This window comes from Oreochromis niloticus, linkage group LG7 (genome assembly GCF_001858045.2).
Source record: "Oreochromis niloticus isolate F11D_XX linkage group LG7, O_niloticus_UMD_NMBU, whole genome shotgun sequence".
Lineage (NCBI taxonomy): Eukaryota > Metazoa > Chordata > Actinopteri > Cichliformes > Cichlidae > Oreochromis > Oreochromis niloticus.
This window is the reverse complement of record NC_031972.2, coordinates 50,145,606-50,169,343: the sequence shown is the minus strand read 5'-3', so window position 1 is coordinate 50,169,343 and position 23,738 is coordinate 50,145,606. Positions and strand designations below refer to the sequence as shown.

At 39.7% G+C, this 23,738-nt stretch overlaps 2 protein-coding genes across 5 annotated transcripts; both read right to left on the bottom strand.

The window, feature by feature from the left end:
• Window positions 1-694: 694 nt before the first annotated feature.
• Window positions 695-19,960, bottom strand: LOC100694407 (unconventional myosin-Va). Of its 4 annotated transcripts, none has more exons than XM_013270617.3 (40): window positions 19,553-19,960; window positions 19,101-19,211; window positions 18,413-18,584; window positions 15,471-15,615; window positions 15,215-15,368; window positions 14,481-14,624; window positions 14,113-14,194; window positions 13,889-13,996; window positions 12,987-13,093; window positions 12,595-12,857; window positions 12,413-12,494; window positions 12,126-12,266; window positions 11,863-11,988; window positions 11,304-11,387; window positions 10,925-11,050; window positions 10,049-10,146; window positions 9,844-9,930; window positions 9,616-9,724; window positions 9,307-9,518; window positions 9,058-9,214; window positions 7,848-8,087; window positions 7,466-7,714; window positions 7,099-7,192; window positions 6,863-7,005; window positions 6,542-6,655; window positions 6,119-6,253; window positions 5,933-5,989; window positions 5,518-5,745; window positions 5,323-5,390; window positions 4,729-4,803; window positions 4,450-4,648; window positions 4,208-4,301; window positions 3,968-4,111; window positions 3,730-3,884; window positions 3,560-3,649; window positions 3,311-3,461; window positions 2,943-3,225; window positions 1,833-2,007; window positions 1,654-1,734; window positions 695-1,557 (listed from the first exon to the last, which is right to left on the bottom strand). In XM_013270617.3, the coding sequence occupies exons 1-40, from the start codon at window positions 19,577-19,579 to the stop codon at window positions 1,405-1,407; spliced, it is 5,463 nt and encodes a 1,820-aa protein (XP_013126071.1). In that variant the 5' UTR covers window positions 19,580-19,960; the 3' UTR covers window positions 695-1,404. The 4 variants fall into 4 exon arrangements, with proteins under 4 accessions (XP_013126071.1, XP_013126070.1, XP_025764257.1 ...); XM_013270616.3 differs by having other exon boundaries at window positions 12,595-12,860; window positions 19,553-19,959; XM_025908472.1 differs by lacking the exon at window positions 5,933-5,989 and having other exon boundaries at window positions 12,595-12,860.
• Window positions 19,961-21,085: 1,125 nt separating this feature from the next.
• On the bottom strand, window positions 21,086-23,050 carry arpp19b (cAMP-regulated phosphoprotein 19b). The gene is made up of 3 exons (XM_003443856.5): window positions 22,825-23,050; window positions 22,234-22,356; window positions 21,086-22,145 (listed from the first exon to the last, which is right to left on the bottom strand). The coding sequence occupies exons 1-3, from the start codon at window positions 22,867-22,869 to the stop codon at window positions 21,975-21,977; spliced, it is 339 nt and encodes a 112-aa protein (XP_003443904.1). The 5' UTR covers window positions 22,870-23,050; the 3' UTR covers window positions 21,086-21,974.
• Window positions 23,051-23,738: the final 688 nt, after the last annotated feature.

Below are 23,738 nucleotides of genomic sequence, written 5' to 3'. Positions count from 1 at the left end.
TAACAAATCTACAAAAGCATTGAAATAGAACAATTAAACATTGACAATATTTTCATAGATTGTTTGAATTATATTGATATTTAATTTTAAGAGATCTCAGTTATTGTCAACACAGTTTTTTGTCACTACTTAGAATATCAATAAACTACTTGAAAAGTCTCATGTAGTCATAGCTTTAACTGATCACACGTGAAGGCCGGCAACTGCAGCGGTTGAAAAAGCTCTTGCATTCATTCTGAAAAACCGATCAGTCATCTTCCGGGTTTGTCTCCTCCGTTTCTCGGTGCCTTGTCGCTCACCTGCTCCGGACTTTGGATGACTCCGCCCTCCCGTCTTGTGACAGCGGCTTGACAGAGTGGGTGTGCTCGTTTTTGATCAAGGATTCTCACTGCTAAAGAAACCGGATGCTGACGTCGGCCACCTCACCATATGTGAGCAGATGTAAGCACACAAACACTTAACTTTTTTTTTTTTAAAACTAACTCATCACATTTATGTGAATCCGACACAGTACTCACAAAAGCGTGAACCAGACAGGCAAGGAAGCACATTAACACATCCCCAGTGGGCAGCAGGTTAATCATTCATAAATTTTTAGGTCATTTCATCTGTTAAACTTTTGCAAATTCACAGCACTTGTGAACAGGAGATAGCATGCTATGTGCAGCTAGAAAGGCAATGTTGGGCCAGCACATTTAATTCAATTTAACTCCCAGTTTCTTTAATGGAGGATGTCTACAGTTGGACACAGCTGTATACCTTATTACAAAGAGAAGTGGATGCATTACAGTGTCAAGAGAAATATTGACCATAACTAAAATACTCTTGATTGTTCTGAAAATTCAACAGAACACCAAGCTTGACATACCTCACGAGGTAGTTAAACACTGTGCAGCATTTTAACATCATCATGTTACTGATCAGCCAGCCTTTAATGTAACCGACAACATTAGTTAAATACATATGTACTTGAACCATCTCTTCCTTCCCCTTGCCATGATGTGCATAAATAGAATAACATTACATCAGCAGTTATAAAAATATAAAGAAATACTGGAGTGCTCCCAAACTTCTTACTAAAACTTAAAAATATGAAGTCCACTTTTATGAATTCATGTAATCATAAATACCATATAAGCAAGTGAACTTGTGAAACTTATTTTGCTAGAAGAAAAATCCGACCCATGGACGCAAGAATGAACCAGCGTGTTTACAATACAGTCAGCAACACAAGATTTGCAACCTTTAAGAGACCTATATTTTATATTCACTGTTCCAAGGGGATTTATGCTTTATACTAAAAGCAAACAGATAACATGTACACAGCCTCTCCTTGGTTTCTGGAGTCCAATAAAAGCCAACTGTGAAGATATTTTTATACTGCAAGTGTCAGAAGTTACAGGTCTAGATGCGGGTAAGGAAGCCCAGATTGAGGCTACTCGGGATCTGGATGGTGTCCAGAGCCACAGAGGAAGGTGTGAACGGGAGGGTGACGGTGAAGATTTTCTTGGCATCCATCATCAAAGTGGATGACTCAGCTCTGTCTTTCAAAAGGTTCTAAAATGCAAAGCAAACAAACAAAGCCAGATAAAGAAAGGTTGCAAACATATTTAACATTAACATAATAGTAAAAGAGGACAAAGCTTTACTCACTTTAATCGTTGTGATGAATGAAGGGGACACTCTCTCTTCAAAATCAATCACTGGTGTGTACAAGGTCAATACTTTGACAATCTGTCAGCGATAAACAACAAAAAACAAACGGCAATCAGAGCACGAGCAGGATAAACTGTCTACAGATTAACAAAGCTGAGTTTTAACTGATGGTCAACCTGCGCTGTGGTGAGGGCAGTGCACATGTTGCAGATGGCTTGGGCATCTGCTTCAGTCTTTTTCTTGATCTGTAGAAGCTGTGCAGCCTGTATGAGAGGCTCCAGAGTTTCTTTTGCACCACAGTCTGTCAGCTCTCTCTCAGCCAGCCACTCCTCCAGCTGCCATACATTGTACCTGAACCCAGAGAAACAATACAGATTAAGCTCCATACTGCCCAGGTAAGTTCTTCCATAATTCTTCTGTCCAACCACAGTAATTAAAACAAATATAAAAAACAGATATGTATGATATTACCTGAAAACTCTGCTACCTTTATGATTTTGGCAGTGCTATTTGTTAACCTCATGTTCAAGGGTAAAGGTAAATTAATATAGTCTTATGTTAGGATCAGTTGATGCCCTGTTCATGTTTTCTCTCTGGTGAAAGCCCAACTCAAATCAAAAAGTTGTCTCAAATGGTATTACCTTACATGTTGCTCTTTGAAACAAAGCTGGGCCCCTAGATTTCTCTCTCGTCGTTCTCCCAGCTAGATCTCATTCAGTGTGCCATCAGTGACCTTGACATTAGTTTGGGTGAACCTGGCTCCCCTCAGACCCCATCTTAACCATCTCTCCTGAGTTACCGTTGTGCATTTGAACTTGTTAATCATATGAACTGTTTTCCAAGTGTGTTTGCTTAAGAAATGGTGAAATGTGTTTTTTAAAAATCCTTTGTAATACAGTATATCTGGAATATTTATATTTCGTGTAATGATGCAGCTATAAAATAATAGCATCGTCTTTACCTGGACAGCCAGGTAAATTAAATGCAGTATGTGATCAGTCCGTGTCAAAAGGGGAAAACTTCAGATTACAATCAAGGTCTAAACATATAAGGCTAATGTAACATAACTCAGTAAGATGGGACTGAGGTCTTGTGTTTGAAATTCATACCAGTAATTCAAATACGACAAGCAGTCGTGTATTTTATGTCTTGACTTTTGAATGCTGATTGATGATAAAGGAGAAATCTTGCCTGATGTAAGTAAAGACTATCTTTTTTTTTTTTAAATCTTCGCTCTCTTTACCATCTTCTTTTGTTTTTCATGCCCAGTGTGTGTCTGGCTGTACCTGATCTGCAGGCCTTTACCCCAGGAGCACATGTCCTTCCGCAGCAGCAGGTGGTTGAGTGTGACCGCACAGATGATGTAAAACTGCTGCTTGACCACCTGTTTAACGAGGTCTGAGTCCATCCCATGCTGACTCATGGTGGTGTGGAAGAGGCCAAGACGCTGCAGGAGGACCTCCATTGTAACAGCCCCCTCTTCTGAGAAACTGGTGCTCCTCTTCCTCAGGCCAGTTGGTTTGGACCCTAAAACACCCTGGATTGTCTCGTGCTCCAGCATGCTCGAAACTACACATAAGACACAAATTGTAGATGTCAGACTTATCAAGTAACAACATATTTTATTAAGTAACATTAGATTACTTCTCCTCACCTATGAGGGGCTGCAGGATGTCCTCCATACATTTGATGAGTTGACGGTAAATCTGGATGGCCAGATCACCAAAGACCTGCTGGTACTCTGACAGTTCAAAATTGGTCAAGCAGTGCTCATTCTGCTTAGCCGTGTTGTGCACCATAAACACCTGAAGTCCACAAAAGTCGTACAGATATCTGGGATTAATTAAGTTCTATGTACAGCTACATACATAACACTGGTATACTGGCAAACTTTCAAGCTTACCTCATCTCCACTGTACTGCTTCAGACAGTGCATTAACCGGCAGGTGTTAGCCAGCCAGAAAGACACCACTTCAAAGTCATTTCCTCTCCTCTGCAGAAAGATGACAAGAATTAAATCAAAATAAAAGCAGCACTTATTTTAGTGATGCTGATTGAAGTTATACACTGCACCTTGATGACCCCTTTGATGCTGCTGATGGTTGAATTTAGCAGAGTGCTAACTCTCTGATCGTCATTCACAATGTCTGCATATCGTACGCACATGAAGATGATGTAGGCAGGAAGGCCTGGAGTGAAGCTGACGGCAACGCCGCGAGGCTTCAGATCTGAGAAGATTGAACCATTTCATCACAAAAAACCTCAACCACTACGTGATTTTATTATTTCCTTGAACATATGTTTGCCCCACCTATGACCAGATTCTTAAGCAACCGGCTCTCGTCACCCTGCTTGTACTCCAACATGCCCTGGTACTCCTTCTCCTTGCGGGTGATGTTCACTGCTCTGCCAGGAGGGCTCACTACTGAGCGTCTGTTCTCTTGCTCAGTGCTCACTAAACACAGCAATAACATAACATGAGCAATGACAGGATTATTGCTAATATGGCCTTAAAGTGTAACTATGTACAAACTCAGTTCTTTGTGGTTACCTTCAAAATCTTCAACCTTTTTCATGTAAAGCTTAAGTTGTTTTTTCAACTTTCTTATGGTTTTGTCTTGTTTCTCTTGCTGTTCCAGAAGTTCCTAAAATTACGTGATTACATTATTATGTTAAGGCTCATACATGGCAGAGAGGTGTTTGTTACTCAACTGTGAAACTAAAAGTATTACTAATATTACTATTGCTACTATTTTACTTTAAGGCAGAGTGATAGGTGTTGGATAAACCCACCAGGTTCTCTCTGGTCAGCCGTGTAATCTCAAGCTTCAAGGTTGCTTCAATTCGGGCATCTTCAGGCAAGAGGAGGCTCTGAGCCAACATCTTCTGCTGCTGCTCCTTTTCATCCTTCAGCTTGTTCATCTCCTCTACCAGCTTCATGTATCTCTCATTGTGAACGCGTTCCTGCTCGTGCATCTGGCACTCCAGAAGCCTGCAGGATGGAGGGATAGCTTTCAATGACCTTGAACGTGAACTTGTTTTAATAAGTCCTGACTATTATTACTTCATTACCTATTTGTCTCTTTCAAGCCTTCATAAGCCAACCACAGCTCTCCATCTTCATTCAGTGTGTGGATGTCCGTGGATCTGAGTAATTGAAGCATCACAACATGAAAGTTCATTTTAAGACATTCTAACTCCACATAAGATAATATACAAATAATAAATAATAACAACTCATCAGTTAAAGTATGACACAAGGGCAGTTGAGACGATATGGCATGAAATCCTGCAAAGGTTTATGGTACTTTGTGGTACTTTCAAAAGTCATACAACAATAATTTACAATTAAATAATTACCTAAATTAATCAGATTCTGATGCACACAAGTAGTAAAGCCAAAAGAGATGGATAAACCAAACAAATAATTACTTAACACACGAGATATTTCGGTAGTGACAGAGTTTCACCCCCCCAGAAAAATAAAAAAAAAATTACCAGCCTTCTGTATGCAAATCCAAAAATCACAAATTATTACTCATATTACCGCCTCCAGCACACAGAAGACAATTTTTTAATACCTTTAATGGCCTTTTTGAAAATGAATTTATTGCATTCAAATTTTTCAGGAATATTAATATTTCAGCAGAAACCAGGAGGTCTTACTTGTGAACGTCTTGATATGAGGGGATTTCACTGAGATCCAATTTCACGCCTTCTCCCAGTGCAGAGTCCTGCAGGTCAGATCAATATTATATCCCTCTAATTACTGTTCATTATACATTTTAATGAAAATACTGTCTTTAAATGAATGCATTTCCTTTTCTTTTAATGGGAATAACAACAGTATCAATTTTTCACCTTGTGTTTAAGAGCCTCTTGGCGCACCAAATGTGACCGCAGGAGCAACACCTCCTCTTTCCTCATCTCCAGCTCCTCCGTGGAAGAATTGAGTTGCTCCAGCAGGACTTTGTAGGGCAGAGAACCAGGGGCAGGGGGCACTAAATCACTGTTCTCATTAGTCAGAGACTTTCGCAGCTCATTTAGATCCTGCTTCAATTTCTTGTTCTCAGACTCCAGTTCTTGTCGCTGCATCAAGACATTTAGAAACAAGAAAGACAAAAAAACAAAAATAATCAATAAATATATTTTGTTTATAATCATCTTTCAGTATTTCAGTACAAAGAAAGGTTATTATAGACTGTGGTAATATGTTAAAATTATTTGTGGGCATTTTATTTCTGGAATGCTGAAACTGAACCACAGAGCATCACACCTTCAGTGTTTCCAAGTCCAGTTCTGCTCTTCCACTTGTTCTCTGTTCCTCGACCTCCTTTTATTTTGAAAAATATCAATAAATAATAATAATAATAAATAAAATCACCAAAACCCTTTAAGATAAAAGTAGCTATGTATATTTTGCAATTTTACATTTTTGGAGAGAGAAAAATTGCATTCATACTTTTGCTTTTTCCTGCTGGTCTTCCTCTCGTTTATCCAGCTGCTGCCATAGTGACTGTTTCTCCTGCTCCAGCTCTTTCATTCTCCTCTGAAGCTTCAGGAGGACTGGCAGGTCCACTGCAGTCTGGGTCTCATCCTAACAAAACACAGCAAGCCCTGGTTGATCTCTTTAGAATCTAACTAAGAATGCTGCACTAATAGGATTATAACACAGACATGGCCAGAAAGAAATCTTCCCACAGATGGTCTGAGGAAGGAGTATCCAGTGCCTAGAGGAAACCTACATAGATAACATGCGAACTCTACCCAGAAGCGTCTTCTGAAGTGCCTCATAAAAACGTGTTACCTGTAAAATTCCTGATATTACATCCCACAAAATGCTTCACAGCCACCTCAAAGCTGACAGATGGCGAGTATTTCATACCTCTGTTTGTACAGAGCTGTCTTCACCCTCAGTAGAGCCTAAGCTCTGACTAAACTCAGATGAGTTACTGCTGTAGTTGGAGTCTGTCCTCTTCAGACTAGATTTGCTTGAAGTCTAGGTGAAAATGAAGAAGACAACATGTCATAGAGGGAATAAACATGACAAGCATTCCTGTTTGCAACACTTAGTCTTTTGTCTAGTACTTATAGCTGGTTTCGGTATGCTCTGTAAGTCATTGTGACCATGTAAAAACTGGTCATGGTTTGTAAGTTATGCTTGAAATTCCTATTGTGTGTTTGAATACTAAGTATAGTTCCTCACAGTGTTGAGATCCATCTGTTCCTTCAGGTCTCTGTGCCGCTCCTCCAGATGCAGGTGTTCGCTCAGCAGACTTTGGTATCGAGAACGTTCCTCAGTCAAGTCCTGCTCCAGCTGTTTGGTGTTCTCAACATTGGTTTGAATCTCTGGGTCAAAACAATTTTCTTTATGCATATTTTTTTTCTAAATGTCAGGAATTATCGATGACTAGTAAAGGTCTGACGGTAACCGTTTAGTACCTGTCAGCTGTTGTGCTTGTTCAATGATTTGCTTGTTCAGTTCATCTACGTCATTTTTCAACAAGTTGTTCTTCGTGTTAAGTTCATCTACCACCTGATTTTGAGAGTGGACATAATCATCAGATATTATTTCTGTTCATTCTGTGGAAAATGACAAATTTTTAAGGTCCTCTTGCCACCAAATATATAAAATTGCTTTCTGTCATATAACACTCTTTATTCAACATTTACAGTAAGGCAACTTATTATCTTCTATAGTCTGAGGTGTCATTAATCTACAATGTCACCTTTTCTTATAATTAACAGGTATGAAAGAAAGTCAGGTCAAGGTTTGAGGCAAATTTCGAAGACTGCACTAACGGCTTACCTGCTCTGTCTGCTCCTTGTAGACCTTTGTCTGCTCTTCCAGGTCTTCCTTCTCTCTGCGGGTGTTTTCCAGTTCGTGCTGGAGGAAGGAGAGCTGCTCCAGCAGCGAGGGTAGGGTCTCTGCTTTGGCTCTGGCCTCTTGCTCTGATCTACGCAGGTTTTCTATCTCACTGCTCTGTCTCTCTATCTCCATAGTCTGAGCTTTCTCCATAACACTCAGCTTCTCACTGAGTTCTCTGTTTTCCTTTTGCTGCGGGAGGGGGGGTACAAACACATGCTGTTCATGTGATATGACAACTCTCAATGAACTTTTTTTCTTGTGACAGAGTAAACAAATACGTACCTCGTACAAATCTAGACCTCCATACTCACACAATACCCACCTGCTCATTTATCTTGTGTTGCAACTGCATAATCTTGTTCTCCATGCCGATATTGAGCTTCTTGAAGTGCTCCACAGAGCGTGCTTCTACTTTCAGCTTCTTTAATTCCCTCTTTGCCCTCATGCGACGCACACAACTCTGCAGCAGGATAATGGCTGCCAGGATGCACTTGTAATGCTGTCTGGCCAGCCAGCCTCTCACCCACTTCTGAATGACCTGTGCCTTTTTCTCATACATCAACTGTGAAAACAAAGAAGGGCAAAAGCAAGTCCATAACATCATATTTAAAAGTGAAGTAAAAGACTTTCACTTAAAAAAAAAATACAGTTACTTATACATAGTGTTTATCATAGATTAAAAACAATGAAGTCTGTTAGAAGTGCATCTCTGTCTTACATTAATAATCCCAGACCATTTCAGTTTCAAACATGGAAGTAAGTCATTAATTACACATTTTAACTAAAGAATCATATAGAAATAGAGCGAGCAGATGTCATTCTTTATGTGGGTCTGCACTGTGTTTTTCTCCCACATAATGAGAGGTTTTCAAAAGTCACTACTGTAAAGCAGAAGCATTAAAAAAATAATCTGCCTTTCACTGAATGGAAGTGAGGGCAGGCTTGGGTTTCCGGGGGCTAAAACCCAAGGCGGAAAACAGCACATCACCACAAGGTCACAAGCTGCACTGAATTCAATGAAAATACCACAATTAAAAGGAAGTTCAGCTACAGCTAAAATCAGGAAACTTCTAATAACTGGGAGAAACTGGTGGAAGGAGAATATCAGGGGGTTTTTTTCCCATGTTTTGTTCATTGTCTGTGTTCTCACAAGAAACTTAAAGCTTAAAACGTATACCAGTTGATGGATACAGTGACGGTTACCAGCAAAAACAGCTATTAAAATAATCACTTTAAATCTTACCCGGGAAAAAGAAGAAGAATGCATAAGAATAAAAAGACATAACACATAAGAATTAAACTTTAGCTTATTTTTATGCTCACTGCATTGACTTAGTGAAGGGGTTGAGAAGACTGCCTTTAAATAAAATGTGTTCAGATGCTAACATCAGATCAGATGCTAATATTTTTTTAGGCAAAGATGCTCTTTTTCCCCATATTTAGTTTGTCGGTATATGTATTACTCAATGAATACAGAAGAAAAAAAAAATAGGTAGGATATAGTAAACGTCTAAAGATCAACATGATGTTACCTTATAGTACTGCTTTCTAGCCATGTGGGCCCTCCAGAAGCACTGAACAGTGATAGCTGCAGAACGCTGCTGCTGGTAGAGTTTCCTTTTCGACCACATTCGCACATTGCGTTGAATGATAATAGCTGCTCTGGTTTGCCGCAGAAACTTGGCGTAACTGACAGAAAAAAAGCATTTCAGAAATACATCTAAAATATCCATAAGGTTTCTAAAATCAAACTTCTGCTCTTGTTTGGCATCCCCACTTACCAGCGTGCCTGGTGACCCCGTACATGTTTCTGAATAGTAATGGCAGACTCCCTCATCCTTAGGTACTTTTTGCGTTCCAGCCAGCAGCGAATAGTCTTCTGGATGCAGACACAAGCCGTACGCAGTTTGTCCGAGCGCAGCTTCTCCAAGAAAGCCACCTGGCCAGCTCTGAAGAAGATCTTGTTTTTGCCAAACTGGTACTTCTCCTGGTTCTAAAACAAAATTTAAAAAACCATAACCAAAACCAACATATATTACATCACATTAAAGTGAGCCTGTCAAAGCTGATTTTATAAAACAGACCCATACCTTTATAAGTTTTTCCAGGAGATTTTTGCAGGCCTGTTTTCTATCAGGAAGCAAGTCCTTTTGCTTCATGAGAACCCGATAACGGCTAAAAAATTCCTGATAGGTCCATCTGCAATAATCAGATCATAAATTATATCTATAATTTATATAGGATTATCTATTGCAAACATTTTTTACAGCTTCTCGTGGCTCTTTGCTCTGTATCAGAAGTGCTTGCTGATATGCTACCTTGATGGGAAGCCTGCTGCTGAGATCCGGATAGTTTCGAGGATGCCGCATGCTCGAAGCTGTTGTACAGCCCTCACAGGGTCCAATCTTTATTTAAAATAACATAAGCGTACAACCTTTAATCTGTTCTTCTCGAACATAGCTGTATGAAAAAAAAGTGGGAAACAAAAAAAACAACAACAACAACAAAAAAAATCTGCCTCACGTGAACGGAGCTTTATGGTCATTTGGTTTGATGCAGCGCACGTAGTGAGGAGTTGTAGCATTCAGTGTTTCCATCAGCAAATGCAGGGACTGTCGAAACTGAATAAAAAGACAAGAATTAACTCTTCCCCAGAGAATAGAAAAATACAATAATTAATATGGTCAGTTACTATAAATTTCCACGTTTGTTTTATTTCTCCCCCGTCATGCATTTTCTCTACAAGGATCCTAAACCGACTTGAACCTGAACAGCTGATACGATGTCCACAATCATGCATGCTCTCCAGGCTTTGAGAACAGGGACTTCATAACTATCAAACATCACATTCACAACGCTTCTTTATAATTTAACAGTTATAAAGAAGGGCTAAAAAAAACCAAACTTAAATATGAGTACTTTAGTGAACATGGAGTACACATCAACAGTTAAATCAAAGCATATCGGCTTCTCTGTCTGTTCTGCACAAGCTGGTTATTACAGGTTTAACTAACACTGTGATAAATTCATCTTTACAATGGGTATGCTTACAAAATGAGACACTGTACCACTTTACAGAATTCATTAGCACACAGTCACAAGAAAGGCCAGCTAAAACTCTAATTCTGTCCAATGTCATGGCCGTCTATGGTACGAGAGTTGTGTGAGTGGAAATGTCAAAGTTCCTTGGGGTGGTTGCCACTCAGCAGGCTGTACATCCAACCTTTATGCTGAAAAGGCCAGAGAAGCCTGGGTTCCACCCCAGACCATTTCCTTCATGCCTCCCTTACTTTCACCCTAATTTCCTGTTTGCTTGTTAATGTTCTACCAAAATAAAGACTGAAAAAAAAGGGTGGAAAAAAAAACAGTCAAAGAGTTACCTGTGAGTCATTTTCTCACCTGCAGTCCAACAGTCTTCTTAGTATCCTTCTTAGCTGATCCAGCCCTTCCAATGCTGCTTGTAAGTTTGTTAGAAGAATTTGCTGCCTTCTCATCATCCTCAAATAGCTTCAGCAGCAGATCAAACTGAAACAACAAAAGTAATCAGTGAACAGCAGATGGCAGCATTTTCAATGCAGACAAATGTGTACTTCCTTCAATAGTTGTGCCTGAACAATTCAAGGGTGTGTGCCCACAAACTTACGACATTTGCTGTTGGCAAAGTGATGCTGCAATTAAAACCTTCGAAATACTTTTACACAAAAAACAAACAAACAAAAAAACCTGGATATAAGCAGAAGTGAGAATATAATGAACAACAGAAAGTTTATAAGTTCACCTTGCTGTTTTTCAGCACATTAATCTGTTCTTCATTGACTGTGTCCTTATTTTTCTCCAGGAAGCCCACACACTGATACTCCACCTAGGCACAAAGGACCAGGTCAGATTGTGTTCTCTCACTAAAAGAGCAAAGGTCATATTCACCCAAAGGCTGAAGCAGACTGAGTTGTATGGCTTCAATAAACAGAATCATATGAATCAAACATTTGTGGGAAAGGTATGGATTTTGACTTTGCAGACAGGTACAACTTCACGGTTTTTACTCTTGCTTAGTAAATATGAGTCACATCCGTCTGTTTCCACAATGCTTGTTCTGTTCAGGATATGGAGAGCTGGAGCTAATCCCAGCACACACTGGGCAAAAGCATGGGTTTATACCACAGAGTAGTCACTAACCAATCAAGTCACAAGTACACACATTTGCACACACAAGCAATTCAGTTCAAGTTCATTTGAGACACCTGGAGAAAACCCATGAAGACACAACAGAAAAAGATCCTGAACCCTTCAAGCTGAAGCAAGGGCACATTAGCGTAAGCCATACAATTCCTTTTCACCTTGTCAGCAAAGTGGTGGATGATGAAAGCTCTATTTGACAACCTTGGTTTTTCAAAGTGAGCATTCTGCTTCAGGAGGGTGTTATACAGCTTCTGTGCCCATGTTTCGTCAGATCCTTTGGGCATCTATGGAAAGAGGAAGGGCTGACACATCAGTTAGTCACGGCATTACTCATAACCTCCAAGCGCAGTGTGGCAGAGAGTCTGAAAAGCAGCTGGACACACTTCTGGTGGGAGGAAAATAAACAAAAATGGCATTTTACCTTACACTCCTCATCCAGAAGATCCAGGACGCCCAGTTTGGCTTCAATGAGATTAATACAAGGCTGATTGTCATAGAAGTCAATCAGTGTCCAAGGGATTTCCTCTTTCATGTACTCCTCTTGTTCCAGTTTGAAGACATGCTGGAAAGAATGGGAGCTAAAAATGATTTACAGGTACTGTATGTTTTGACAAAAAAATAACATTATACGATAATAAGATCTGTCATTATTGTTCAAAATAAATAAATATATATGTAAAAACATTTTGAGGAGAAAAAGACACATACCAGGTTGAACTGTTGTTGAAGCTTTTCATTTGCATAGTTGATGCAGAACTGTTCGAAGCTGTTGATGTCAAAAGTTTCAAACCTGAGGAAAAATACAAGGTTAAATTAAAAACAAACATATCTGGTGAACTGCAGGTTATAAACAGAGAAATGAACAGCAAAGCTAGTGTTCAAAAACAGACCCGTAAATGTCGAGCACACCAATGAATGAGTGCTGCTTCACTGCGGATTTTAAGGCCCTGTTGATACTGTCCACAATCCAGCTGAAGAGTCTGGCATAAATGTGTTTGGCTAGGGCATCTCGGCCATAGATCGCGTTCATTTTGGGAACAGGCTTAACAAAGGTTTCCGTGGTTGTCTTGAGCTTCCTGTGGCATAACCAGTGGGCCATTTCTTCGCAAGGCACTCCCATCAGGTCACAGAAAACCATCAGGTGGACATCATCCTGCTGGAAATACATGAACATCATTGATCTAATAAAGACCTACACATCCTCAAAGCAACATTCATACAATTATATATTTTTATAAAATGATAAAATTGTATGTTGTGTCCTGGGAAAAACAATGTTTACCTTTATGCTGCATCTGTCTGCTGACTGGTCTTTCACCTCCACATTGCTAAGATGAAGAATAGCTGACAGAATTTGGTAAATTTCCATTTGATCACTTTCCCCAATTCCTACAGTCGAGACAATAAATGAGGATTAATCATGTCACAGAGTCCAAAAACAAGACTGTACAGATGACTGACAAATGAACCCTTGACCCCTATAGTGAGGGGATCCCATGTTTCTATAAGAGGGGGGCTTTAGTTAATGGCCAGCATACAGCCCAATTTAATCTCAAGCGGGCTGGACAGAAAACATGTTTACTTAATGTAAAGAAGTGCATGCATGTTCTACAATGTTTGCATTTAAGGAACCACATGAAGTGCATTTCAGTAATGTTTCACATCATAATTCACACTGGACCTGCAAAGCATAGAGAGTACCGTTTGTGTAACTATTTTACTGTGTATGAAGCAAACAACTTGTGGCCATCCAAAAATACTTTCTGCACAATTTAATGACACTATTTCACAGTATTCAGATCACTCCATCAAAGTTGAAGATATCATGCTATCCAGAGGCTGACTTAGACCTACTGGCCTGCCAGTTCTAGCCCCTGGGCAACATGTTTGATGCCACTGCCTTAAAGCAAAAGTAACTCCAACTCAATACGAAGTTATTCTAAATTATCATCTTTACAAAGAAACGTTTTTTTCCCAAAGGGAATTGTTCTTTCAGCAAGAAAATGGCCAGACTCGTGGGATCTCACGAGTCACTGAATGTTTTGAAAATGAAAATAATGTGAATTAAATGTTGCGTCCTCCCCACTTTGGGCTTATGTGTCAAACAAAACTCAATAACACAATCATCAAACAATCTGCTCTACATGCACATGTAAACCTTACTAAAACACAGCAAACACTCACCTAACAGTGAGAAAGACCTACGGGTATTGCACATCTCTTTGGCATCATCCACTCCATCTATGACTGGGCTCTGACCCTGGTTAGTGCAATGGAAGTCATCTGCGCAACCTTACCTCATTAATGAAAGAAAATACTATATTAATACAGATAACTGCAATTGCAAAATGTTTCATTTTTATTTTTTAAATGCCTAAAGGAAATATATATTTTAGAGAATTGCACACCTAACCTGAAGGCTTTGAACTCTGGTAAATGTGAAGAGGCACATAGCTGGTAGAATATATGGTAGTTCCTTTCACCGTGGGCCTAAAGTCATCAATAAAGATGTAACATAGTTACCACGAAAACGTACCACAAAGAAAACTTAGTAAAATTAGGCAGAAATTCAAACTAAATGTTGCCTTAAAAATAGCTGGTGCTCTCCCAGACAGATCAAACAGTGATTTGTTTATGTTTCATTGTTACTACACTGCACATTAAAACACACTGTTACACAAACATTACAGTGCTTTAAAATAGCTCATGTTGCAGGAGAAATGCATCATATAGAACGATAAAATATTCAAGTAAAATCCAAAGAAATGAAATTTACCTGAAACACAACTCGAGACTTTTCCAGTAAGTAGGTTCTCATGTTAGCCCCAGTTATACAACACTTTGTGTCAAACCCAATCTCTATGTATTTTCCAAAGCGGCTGCTGTTGTCGTTCCTTGTTGTTTTGGCATTCCCAAGGGCCTACATAAAACATATAAAAGTTTCAGTTCAACAAGTTAAAATAAGATGAAGCTCTGACCATGGACAGGGAATTCTGATGTACATGATCAGGCATGTGTTTGGCACTCAGACGTGATAGTTGCAGGGTTTTCTTTAAGGGTCCCGGTCTGCTGTTCAGGATCCTAACCTAGTTTTAATTTATTTATCTTGCTGCAGTTGTCATGCTCAAACAGTCCGTTAGTGCTTGGTGGCATAATCAAAAGCCACGTAGGCATCAGGGTAGATCAGGACCAGAATCAACCCACGCAACACTGTGTTATTTCTACTGTGACAGGAGTGTTCATCCCAACAGTGAAAGGGTATTTCTAAATTAATTGTTGCAGAGACATGTAGACCAGAGGCAGAGAAAGGAAGTCACATCCCGATTAACGCTACAGTTGCAATTAAATGAAATGAAAGGGTAAATAAGTTAAAACAACAACAACAAATTGGACACAAAACTGAAAACTATGATACATGTACAAATTTAGTGTATAACATAAATAATATAAATATATGTACAGATGTTCAGTAACTTTTAATATCTTCTATTTTTGTCCTGAGTCCTTTACCTCCATGATGGGACTGGATGCAAGAACTCGCTCCTCCACATTGGCCTCTCCAGAGGAGCTGACTGTGGCAAAGTAACGCATTGCGTACTTGGCAGAGACGGTTTTGCCAGCCCCAGACTCACCACTCACTATAATGGACTGATTTCTTTCATCCCTGAATGTAAGTGTCATACAGACTGAACATTAGTAAGAGGAAATACAAAAGAATTTACTTGCTTCAAAGTTTAACATGATATGTACTTTGAAATGTCAACACCTGGCCATCTGTTTGTATGCCTCCTCTGCGACTGCAAAGATGTGGGGATCCATGTCCCCCATGTTTTGTCCGCTGTAGGCATTAATGATGCCAGCGTCATAGATGGGCAGTCTCTCATACGGATTGATGGCAACCAGGACAATTCCTAAAAATCAACCATAAGAAAAATGTTCACATTCAATTACAACATCATGAATTGTCTAAAACTATTTCTTCCCATGTATTTAAACTCTACCACGGCAAACAAGCTGCAAAAGCAGACTGGTTATCAGATTGTTAAAGGTATTACTCAAATTTGGTAAATGAAAATATATCAAAAGTATTTACAGTGGAACCAAAACAATTTTACTTTCTTTATATCCAGAAATACATAAATATGACAAAAATTAACAAACATGAATGAACATCAGTCTCTTAATCCGATAAAGCTGATAAAATAGTTTTGGGGAAAAAAAAAATCTAACAGACCAAATCAAACAGCTTGGGTACGACAAATGATGTTAGCTCTCCACTAGAGGTCTGTACATATACACACGCGTGTGTGTGTGTGTGTGTGTGTGTGTGTGTGTGTGTGTGTGTGTGTGTGTGTGTGTGTGTGTGTGTGTGTGTGTGTGTACATATACACATATGTGTATGTGTATGTATTACTTAAACTTGCATTGTTTCTGACAGCCACCAGGGGGTAAGTAAAGTAAGTAAAATTTTATTTATATAGCATCTTTCACAAAGTGCTTCACAGAGAAGCTAAAACATAAAAACATAAAATCAACCAAAAGCAAGTTTAAAAAGATGAGTTTTTAGCTGTTTTTTAAAAGAGACCACTGAGTCCACAGATCTCAAGCTCAAAGGGAGAGAGTTCCACAGTCTGGGGGCCACAGTTACAAAAGCTCTGTCGCCTTTTGTTTTCAGCCTTGTGATACCATTACGGACGCAAAAAGACTTGTACAAGAGTCTGGGAGAAAATAATCCAGGATATGCTCACAATGACTTCTGACTGGCACGTCATTTTTCAGTGAGTATGTTGTTTCACAGTTAGAGCCACACCTCGCTCATCACATCCACACACAGGAAGTGACTCTGGCAACCAGAGACCCTAGATAGGGACGACATTCATCATCCATAATTTGTTGCACAATAGCTATTTTTGTAATTTTGTCTCTGTATACCGCCACCAGGGACTTAAAACAATCAAGATCTGACTGAAGAATAAGCTTTCAGCTTTATTTCAAGGAGTTAAAAAAAAAAAATGGCAATAACTGTTTTAGAAATTTTATCAATTTTTATTTTCAAGCAGAGCTAGGTGAGGCCTGTACCATCATTGTTTCAAGACAAATTGAGGCGACATATTATCTGAAGTGAATTCAGCGTTGAATTTGCATATTACAGCCTTTCACTGTAATTTTAAATATGAGGCTCAGAGAGATGTCAGTGCAAATAAGAGAGGAACTCTTTAGGCTGGGGGAAAAAATTAAAAAAATAAACCTGTCAAAGAGATAGCAAAAATTTTAGGAGCAGCCAAATCAACATTCTTACAAAACAACAACAATAAATCCAGCAACACCAAAAGACATGAAAGACCACAAAAGACCACTAAAGTGCATGATGACAGAATTATTTCCAGGGATAAGGAAAACAATTTCACAACATCTAACCAAGTCAAGAACACTCTGCAACTAAATGTCGAGGTTTATGATCAAGAGACACTTTCATGAATGTAAATACAGAGGGTTTACAGCAAGGTGCAAACCACTCGTTACACTCGAGAACAAGGAGACCAGATTTTGCCAGAAATCATCTAACAGAGCCAGCACAGTTGTGGAAAGAAAAAAAAAACTCTTTGTACAAATGGAAAGATGAACTTGTACCAGAATGATCATGATCTGAAGCATAACAAACTCTGTGAAACATGGTGGAGGCAATGTTATGGTATGGCCATGCATGGCTGCCAGTGGAACTGGGCCACTAGTGTTTATTGATGATGTGGCTGCTGATAGCAGTAGCAGGATGAAGTGTGCACGGCTATACTCTCTGCTCAGATTCAGCCAAATGCAGCAAAACTGATCAGACAGAGTTTAATATTGTAAATGGATAATGACCCAAAGCATACTGCAAAAGTACCTCAAGAGTTTTGTAAGGCATATTCTTGCCAATGTCTTCAATTCAGTGTCTCCAAGTCAGTCACCTGATCTCAACCCAAAAGAGCCTGCTTTCAGTTACTGAAGACAAAACTGAATCTAGAAAGATCCACAAACAAGCACCAGGATTTTCAACCAAAAACAATCTCTATTGTTAAAATGACTGTTAGTTTTACAATTAACTTTGAGCTCTGAAAAGCCCCTTTAATTAAAGCTGAAAGTTGGCACTTCAATCACACCCTGATTATTTGAAAAATGTATTATATTAGTAGGGTAAATAGCAGGTTCAGCTAATCAAATGACCTGTAGTTAACTGATCATCCACAAGTATGACCACCATAGCACCATATTTAAAAAAAAAAAAAAAAAGCATAGCAGCACAAACACCTGTAATCAACTTTGAACCATGGTGGTGGAGGGGTGATGATTTGGGCTTGTTTGCTCACACAGGACCTGGGCATCTTGGAGTCAGAGTTCACCATGAACTTCTCAGCATACCAAAATATTCTACAGTCAAATTAAAACGTTGGTTTTTTTTTACATTATTGTAGAGAACAAGAGCACAGGAATGTCTACCTGGAACCAACCGCCAGCTACAAAGTGGGAAAAGCAAGTATCCATTAGCTTTCATTTAATTCGTTTATTTGAAGTATGCTGTATTATATGGTGCTGTGTTCCTTTAAAAGCGACCTGCAGCACATACATCAGCATAACGTAGTGCAGATTATGTCAGAGTGCACAGTGAGCAGAGCTCCAAAGTCTACAGTGACAGTGATAGTGCGAGTCAAAGCAAACGTCGCTCATTACCACAGTATGTGTAAATCAACTTGGAGTCCATAAAGCGCACTTTGAGGTTGTGTAGCACTGCTGGCTCATGGAGATAGCTGAGAGCTGTGAGGTCATTCTCCCCCACCAGGATATCTGGGTTTCTTAGTGGCGGCAGGTTGTTGGTACGTGGGTCTATTTTGTGCTCCACTTTCTAGAAAGACACAAAAAGGTAACAAAACATGAAGAAGAGAAGAGAGTAAGTTGCTTCCACTTTTAGGGAATGGCAGCACCAGGTGTGCCTAATGATGAAGCTTAAAAGCAGCCACTGTGCTCACCCTGTTCATGTTCACTCACGATAAAGCTTTGGCCTCATTTTCATACCTGCTGTGCATGCCCAAACTCGACATCATAGCTGCAAGCAGCAGCATAGCTGAGGATAACTCTTCCACCACATAATTTTTCTATTTTCCACCTATTTTGAAGTAGCAAATGAATTTGACTTCTTTAAGTGTTTGCCTTGCCTGAGGATTTTTGTGCGCTCATCAAACAACTCAGCTGTCTCAAATAATCCTTCAGGGCACATAGAAATTTATGAGGCTCTGTTGCCAGCGTTCCTGCAGAGAAATGTGTGCATGGTTCTCAGACAGAAAATCAATGTCCATTTCAGTGCCTCTGTGTGAAACTCTTGTGTCCTATATGTACAGTAGTTTGTATTTAATTGTCTCACCGTGCCATCCTCCAGCTGCAGAGACAGCGTCTGGTCGCCAGGAGTGTAGTCTTTGGTAAGCTCTGCTGATTTCCACACTTCTGCTGCATCTGGGAGCCATACACGGGCATACTGAGGGGAAACGGGTCAGAGCCATTCAACCATTGCACTTACAGAAACCGTACAAAAAACTACAGCATAAACATCAGTCACAGGAAAATTAAAGAATAGCAATTATGAAGCTGCCAGACAGCATTCACTCATATCATCGGCACTGACAGCATTCACTCCTATCATCAGCGCTGACACAGTCTAAAGGTCTGATTTAAAGAACTTTACTAAATGAAGTTCTTAAACTCTTCATTTAAGCGGACACTCCTAAGAGAAAATCGCCATACTTGACAGTTACCTAAAAGTTAACTAACTCAGCTGGGTGGAGAAGCTGGATACCTGATAGTCAAATTCAAACCTACCTTGGAGTAAAGTTCAGCGGCTGCCATCTCTTTAAAGTCCTCAGTGAGCCTGCTCAAATGTTTTCCTACCGCGGAGAGAGGCGCCGAGCATTTTTACTGACTCCCGGAGTAGAAAGCCATTAACTTTTCTCCTTTCCTCCGCTCTTTGGGACTCCGAGCGCCTAGCGGAGAGAGGGATTCAACACATGCGCGTGCCCAGGCACGGTTTGCTCTCGTGCGTCTTGCGTGCCTCCCAGCGGCCAGCAAGCTTATCTCAGCCCGCGAGGACAACGCCACACTGTAACCGTGGAGCTACTAATTATAGTGGAAAATATTACTCTTTCGAAATCATTACTGGCCCACAGGGAGCATCACGGGGCACTGCGCAGAAGTTCACATCTTCTCGTATTAACGAACTGTTTTTGCAGCGGAGTGGAGACGTTTTTTTTTCTCTGTGCCCACGTAAGATGTGCTGTGCATAGTGTGACCTTTCAGTTACTTCATATCAGTCTGCTTTTTAGATATGAAGAGAAAATCACATTATTAAATTACGTTAAAATATAGGAAATGTTGTTAGTAGAAACACAACTGAGTGCTTTTTTTCACAACCCAACAATGATATAAGACTGCTTCAGTGCTGTAGAAACATTATTATTAGAATCAATATTCTTTTGATTCCCGGCTGAAATTGAATGAAATAGCAATATGGACATTTTTTAGTCATTTAAGTCAATCTATTGCCACCATGCTTCCGTTTGTCTGTAGGTTGATGAGAGACTGAGGTTGTTTCACTTTAAGGATAGCCAGATTGAGATGCTTCATGGGCCGGTTCCATTTGATTATAGTCTTTACCTGAAGTCAAAGTCCCGTTTAAGTGTTAGTGCAAAAAGTTTAAGTACCCACTACACAGAATCATACACGCTCACAAAAATCCCAATAGATTAGCAGTTTCTGAAATACTGAGACCTGCCTGTCTGACTCAAACAACCATGCCACATTCACCTTTCTCCCCCATTCTGACAGTTGGTTTGAACTTCAGCAGGTTTCATGTCCACGTCCCTAATTGGACTGAGTTTCTGTGGTCCTGCTGAATCTCAAACAAACGGGTTGATTGGCAGTTGAACAGGTCTTCTTAGCAAAGTGGCCAGTGAGTGTACATCATTGGATCAACGGTATTGATTCATTAACATGCATATTATTTGCATACAAAATATTATGGAGCAAATTTAGAAATGGGCATAACATTGAAATACTTGAGAGTACATGTACATTTCACCACTCTATTCATCCTCTCATCCAATGGTTTTGGGCATTATAGTATAAACAGGTTCCAGCTCAGTGGCATGGGGTTCTTTACTTGCACACCTCAGAATGTAACTGTATACTAACTAAAAATATTCAATATAAAAACACAATATAAAAAGTAAAATATCTTTGTTATAAATACATCAATGCAATAGAAACATTAAGTGGTTCTCCTGTAGTTTTGTTTCTTAGTTAAATTGAAGCATAAAAAAATCATGCAAGGACAAATTACACTGAAAACGTTTAAGCTATTATGCAAAACTATTTTTATTTACAAAACAAATGGCACAGTGCGACTGCACAGTAAATGCACATGCACACTCCAGACATGACAGGGGAGTTTGTTTCCATAAAATCATAAATCCCAGTCAGACAGTGAAGAACATTTCAGGCAAGATTCACAACTAATATTCTAACAGAGGGAGCAAATATTGCTCAAGAGAAACCGTTCATTCATTTTAAGGCCATTTTAGAGGTCAGGATGAGATTGAGACCAGCAGCAAGTCAATGCAAAACAATGTTACTAATGAGACTTAAACACAACTGGATACAAAGCATGTAACAGCTAGTCTTGAGCACTTCAAAAGCATGGAATCAAGTAGCATGACAGAGAAAACGAGGGACGTAAACAGAGTAGAAGGAAAAAACAATAAATGGAGGATTATTGACTTTTCACCATTAAAATGCCTCCATAAGAGCATGGGATCCCTCAAATTGCTGTAAATTCAATTTTCTGTTCATAGTTCTGTTTGAGCCTAATGAGCCGGAACAAAGAGGAAAAAGGAACCTTTTCACAAGCTTTCAAGCAATTACTATGGAGGCATATATTCTTAAAAGCAAAATAATTTGTCAAGATAAGATAGCCATAACATCTAAATATATAAGTGTGATAACTGTTCAAGAGATATCAGTATGTATTGAGTTTTTAAGAGCCTGAGGAACACTTTCACTTAGCTGAATTTATCTCACTGATGCCCCAGTGCCTCACAGTTGCCAATTCTTCAAGTATTTGGCTTGTTACATGACTTGTTCTTACAGAATACAAACAAAAGGAGAACGATAAACAAAATGTAAACAGTGTGCGAAGTAGATATTAAATGGACATGGGAATAGTAGCAAAACAGTAAACATAAAACCATCAACCAGCCAGTTTACTGGCCACGATGGAAGTTTTTCTTTGAGGCAGGTCCTGAGGTGTTGGGATGTGTCCCCCTGTGATCTCAGTCTTCTCCGTTGGGGCGGATGGCAACTGTTTATTCTTCATTTTTGCTTTGGCCATGTTGTAGTCCCCAGAATCAAAATACTTTTGCTGTAAACAAGAATAAACAGAGTGAGATCTCTATAAGGCTGACATCTTTTAATTGTAGTAGCTAGCCAAAGTTAGGTGAGAAACTCACCCCCTTCTGGAGTCTTTTCCTGAGAAATTCAGATCCCCCTGGCTTGGCTCCAAGGTTGGGATATCTGGCCTTCAGTTTGGCCTCCTCTGATTTTTCTGGGCTGATTACCTTGTCCTCCATTTCCTGTTGACAGAGTGCAATGTGTAAGGATAGTAAAACTTTCCACTTGGATCACTTGAAATTCGGTTTTCCAGCTGTATGCATCACGTGACAATAACGAAACTTCGATATGTTGTATACTGACAGCAGCACATACTATGACCACAATTACTTTGTTTGATTAGATACCGGCGCCGCCATGAGGTAAACTGCTGTTTGCACTAGCATTAAAGTTACTGTTAGCATGATGAGCTACTGTACAATTTTGCATGTACAGTGAAGAAACCTGTTTGCCTGACCCAAAACAGCACAATTTTATTCTACCAATAAACGCTAACAGAACATTAGCCAATTCAGCGACAGCATCGCTAAGGCTCTCAATCAAGGTTAGCAACTGGCTAACTAGCTTGATGCTAGCCGCCAGCTAATCAAGCAGCACTGGCTAACTGGTGTTAATTTGATGTAATTTTCCATTTAGTGGTTACAGTTTACCTGCTGTTCCTCCGAAGTCCTCGTTTCTTCAACTTCCTCGGACATGGCTGTGCTGTATTCCCGCTCTGTTCGCAAAACTGAAGCTATGGCCGAACAAGCTCCTCTTCGGGAAGATAAAAGGTAGGACTGTCAAAGCAGCGGGCGAGGACAGCAGCAGCCTGTCATGCAGCCTGTGTAGCAACAGGCCGGTGAATCGATGCTAGAGACGCAGATGGGCGGGACGATAGCGATCATAGAATCTGTATGCGCTAATAACAAAGTTGTTTGTCTTCAGACTAATTCACGCGTAAAAAAATATAATAGCGTTGTTGAAATTTGATTTTGCATTGTATATGGATTTGTATAGTATTGTATTTGTATTGTATATGAAGTTCACACTGAGCATCAGAATGGGGAAGACAGGTGATTTAAGTGGATTTGAACATGACATGGTTGTTGTTGCCAGATAGGCTGGTCTGAGTAGTTCAGAAAGAGCCATTTCCAAACAGCCATCTCTAAGGGCAGAGAGGAATAGCCAGAGTGCTTCAAGCTGATGGGAAAGGCAACAGTAAAACAAATAACCACTCATTCCAGCCAAGATATGCAAAAGAGCATTTCTGAAAGCATAACACCCTGAACCTTAAAACAGATGAGCACCAGTGGCAGGCAACCATATTGGTTGCCATTCCTGTCAGGAAGAACAGAAAGCTGAGGCTATCACAACGGATCACAAAAATGGACAACAGATGACTGGAAAAATGTACTTGACTTGACTTCTGATGCAATATTCAGATGATAGGGCCAGAATTTGCCATAATCCGCATGAAAGCATGGAGCCATCCTGCCTTGTGTCAACAGTTCAGGCTGGTGGTTTTGAAAAGGTGAGAAGGATATTTTCTTGGCACACTTTGGGCCACTTAGTACAGATTGAGCAT

Excerpts from the sequence above, each read along its gene's own strand:
- LOC100694407 (XM_013270616.3), bottom strand. The coding sequence starts at position 19,579 with ATGGCAGCCGCTGAACTTTACTCCAAG. Across the intron at positions 13,094-13,888 it reads TAGGTCTTTCTCACTGTTAG|GAATTGGGGAAAGTGATCAA; the intron begins GTGAGTGTTTGC and ends TCTCGACTGTAG. Across the intron at positions 3,650-3,729 it reads GCATCAAAGGGGTCATCAAG|AGGAGAGGAAATGACTTTGA; the intron begins GTGCAGTGTATA and ends ATCTTTCTGCAG.
- arpp19b (XM_003443856.5), bottom strand. The coding sequence starts at position 22,869 with ATGTCCGAGGAAGTTGAAGAAACGAGGACTTCGGAGGAACAGCAG. Across the intron at positions 22,357-22,824 it reads GGACTTCGGAGGAACAGCAG|GAAATGGAGGACAAGGTAAT; the intron begins GTAAACTGTAAC and ends CTCTGTCAACAG. Across the intron at positions 22,146-22,233 it reads GGAAAAGACTCCAGAAGGGG|CAAAAGTATTTTGATTCTGG; the intron begins GTGAGTTTCTCA and ends TCTTGTTTACAG.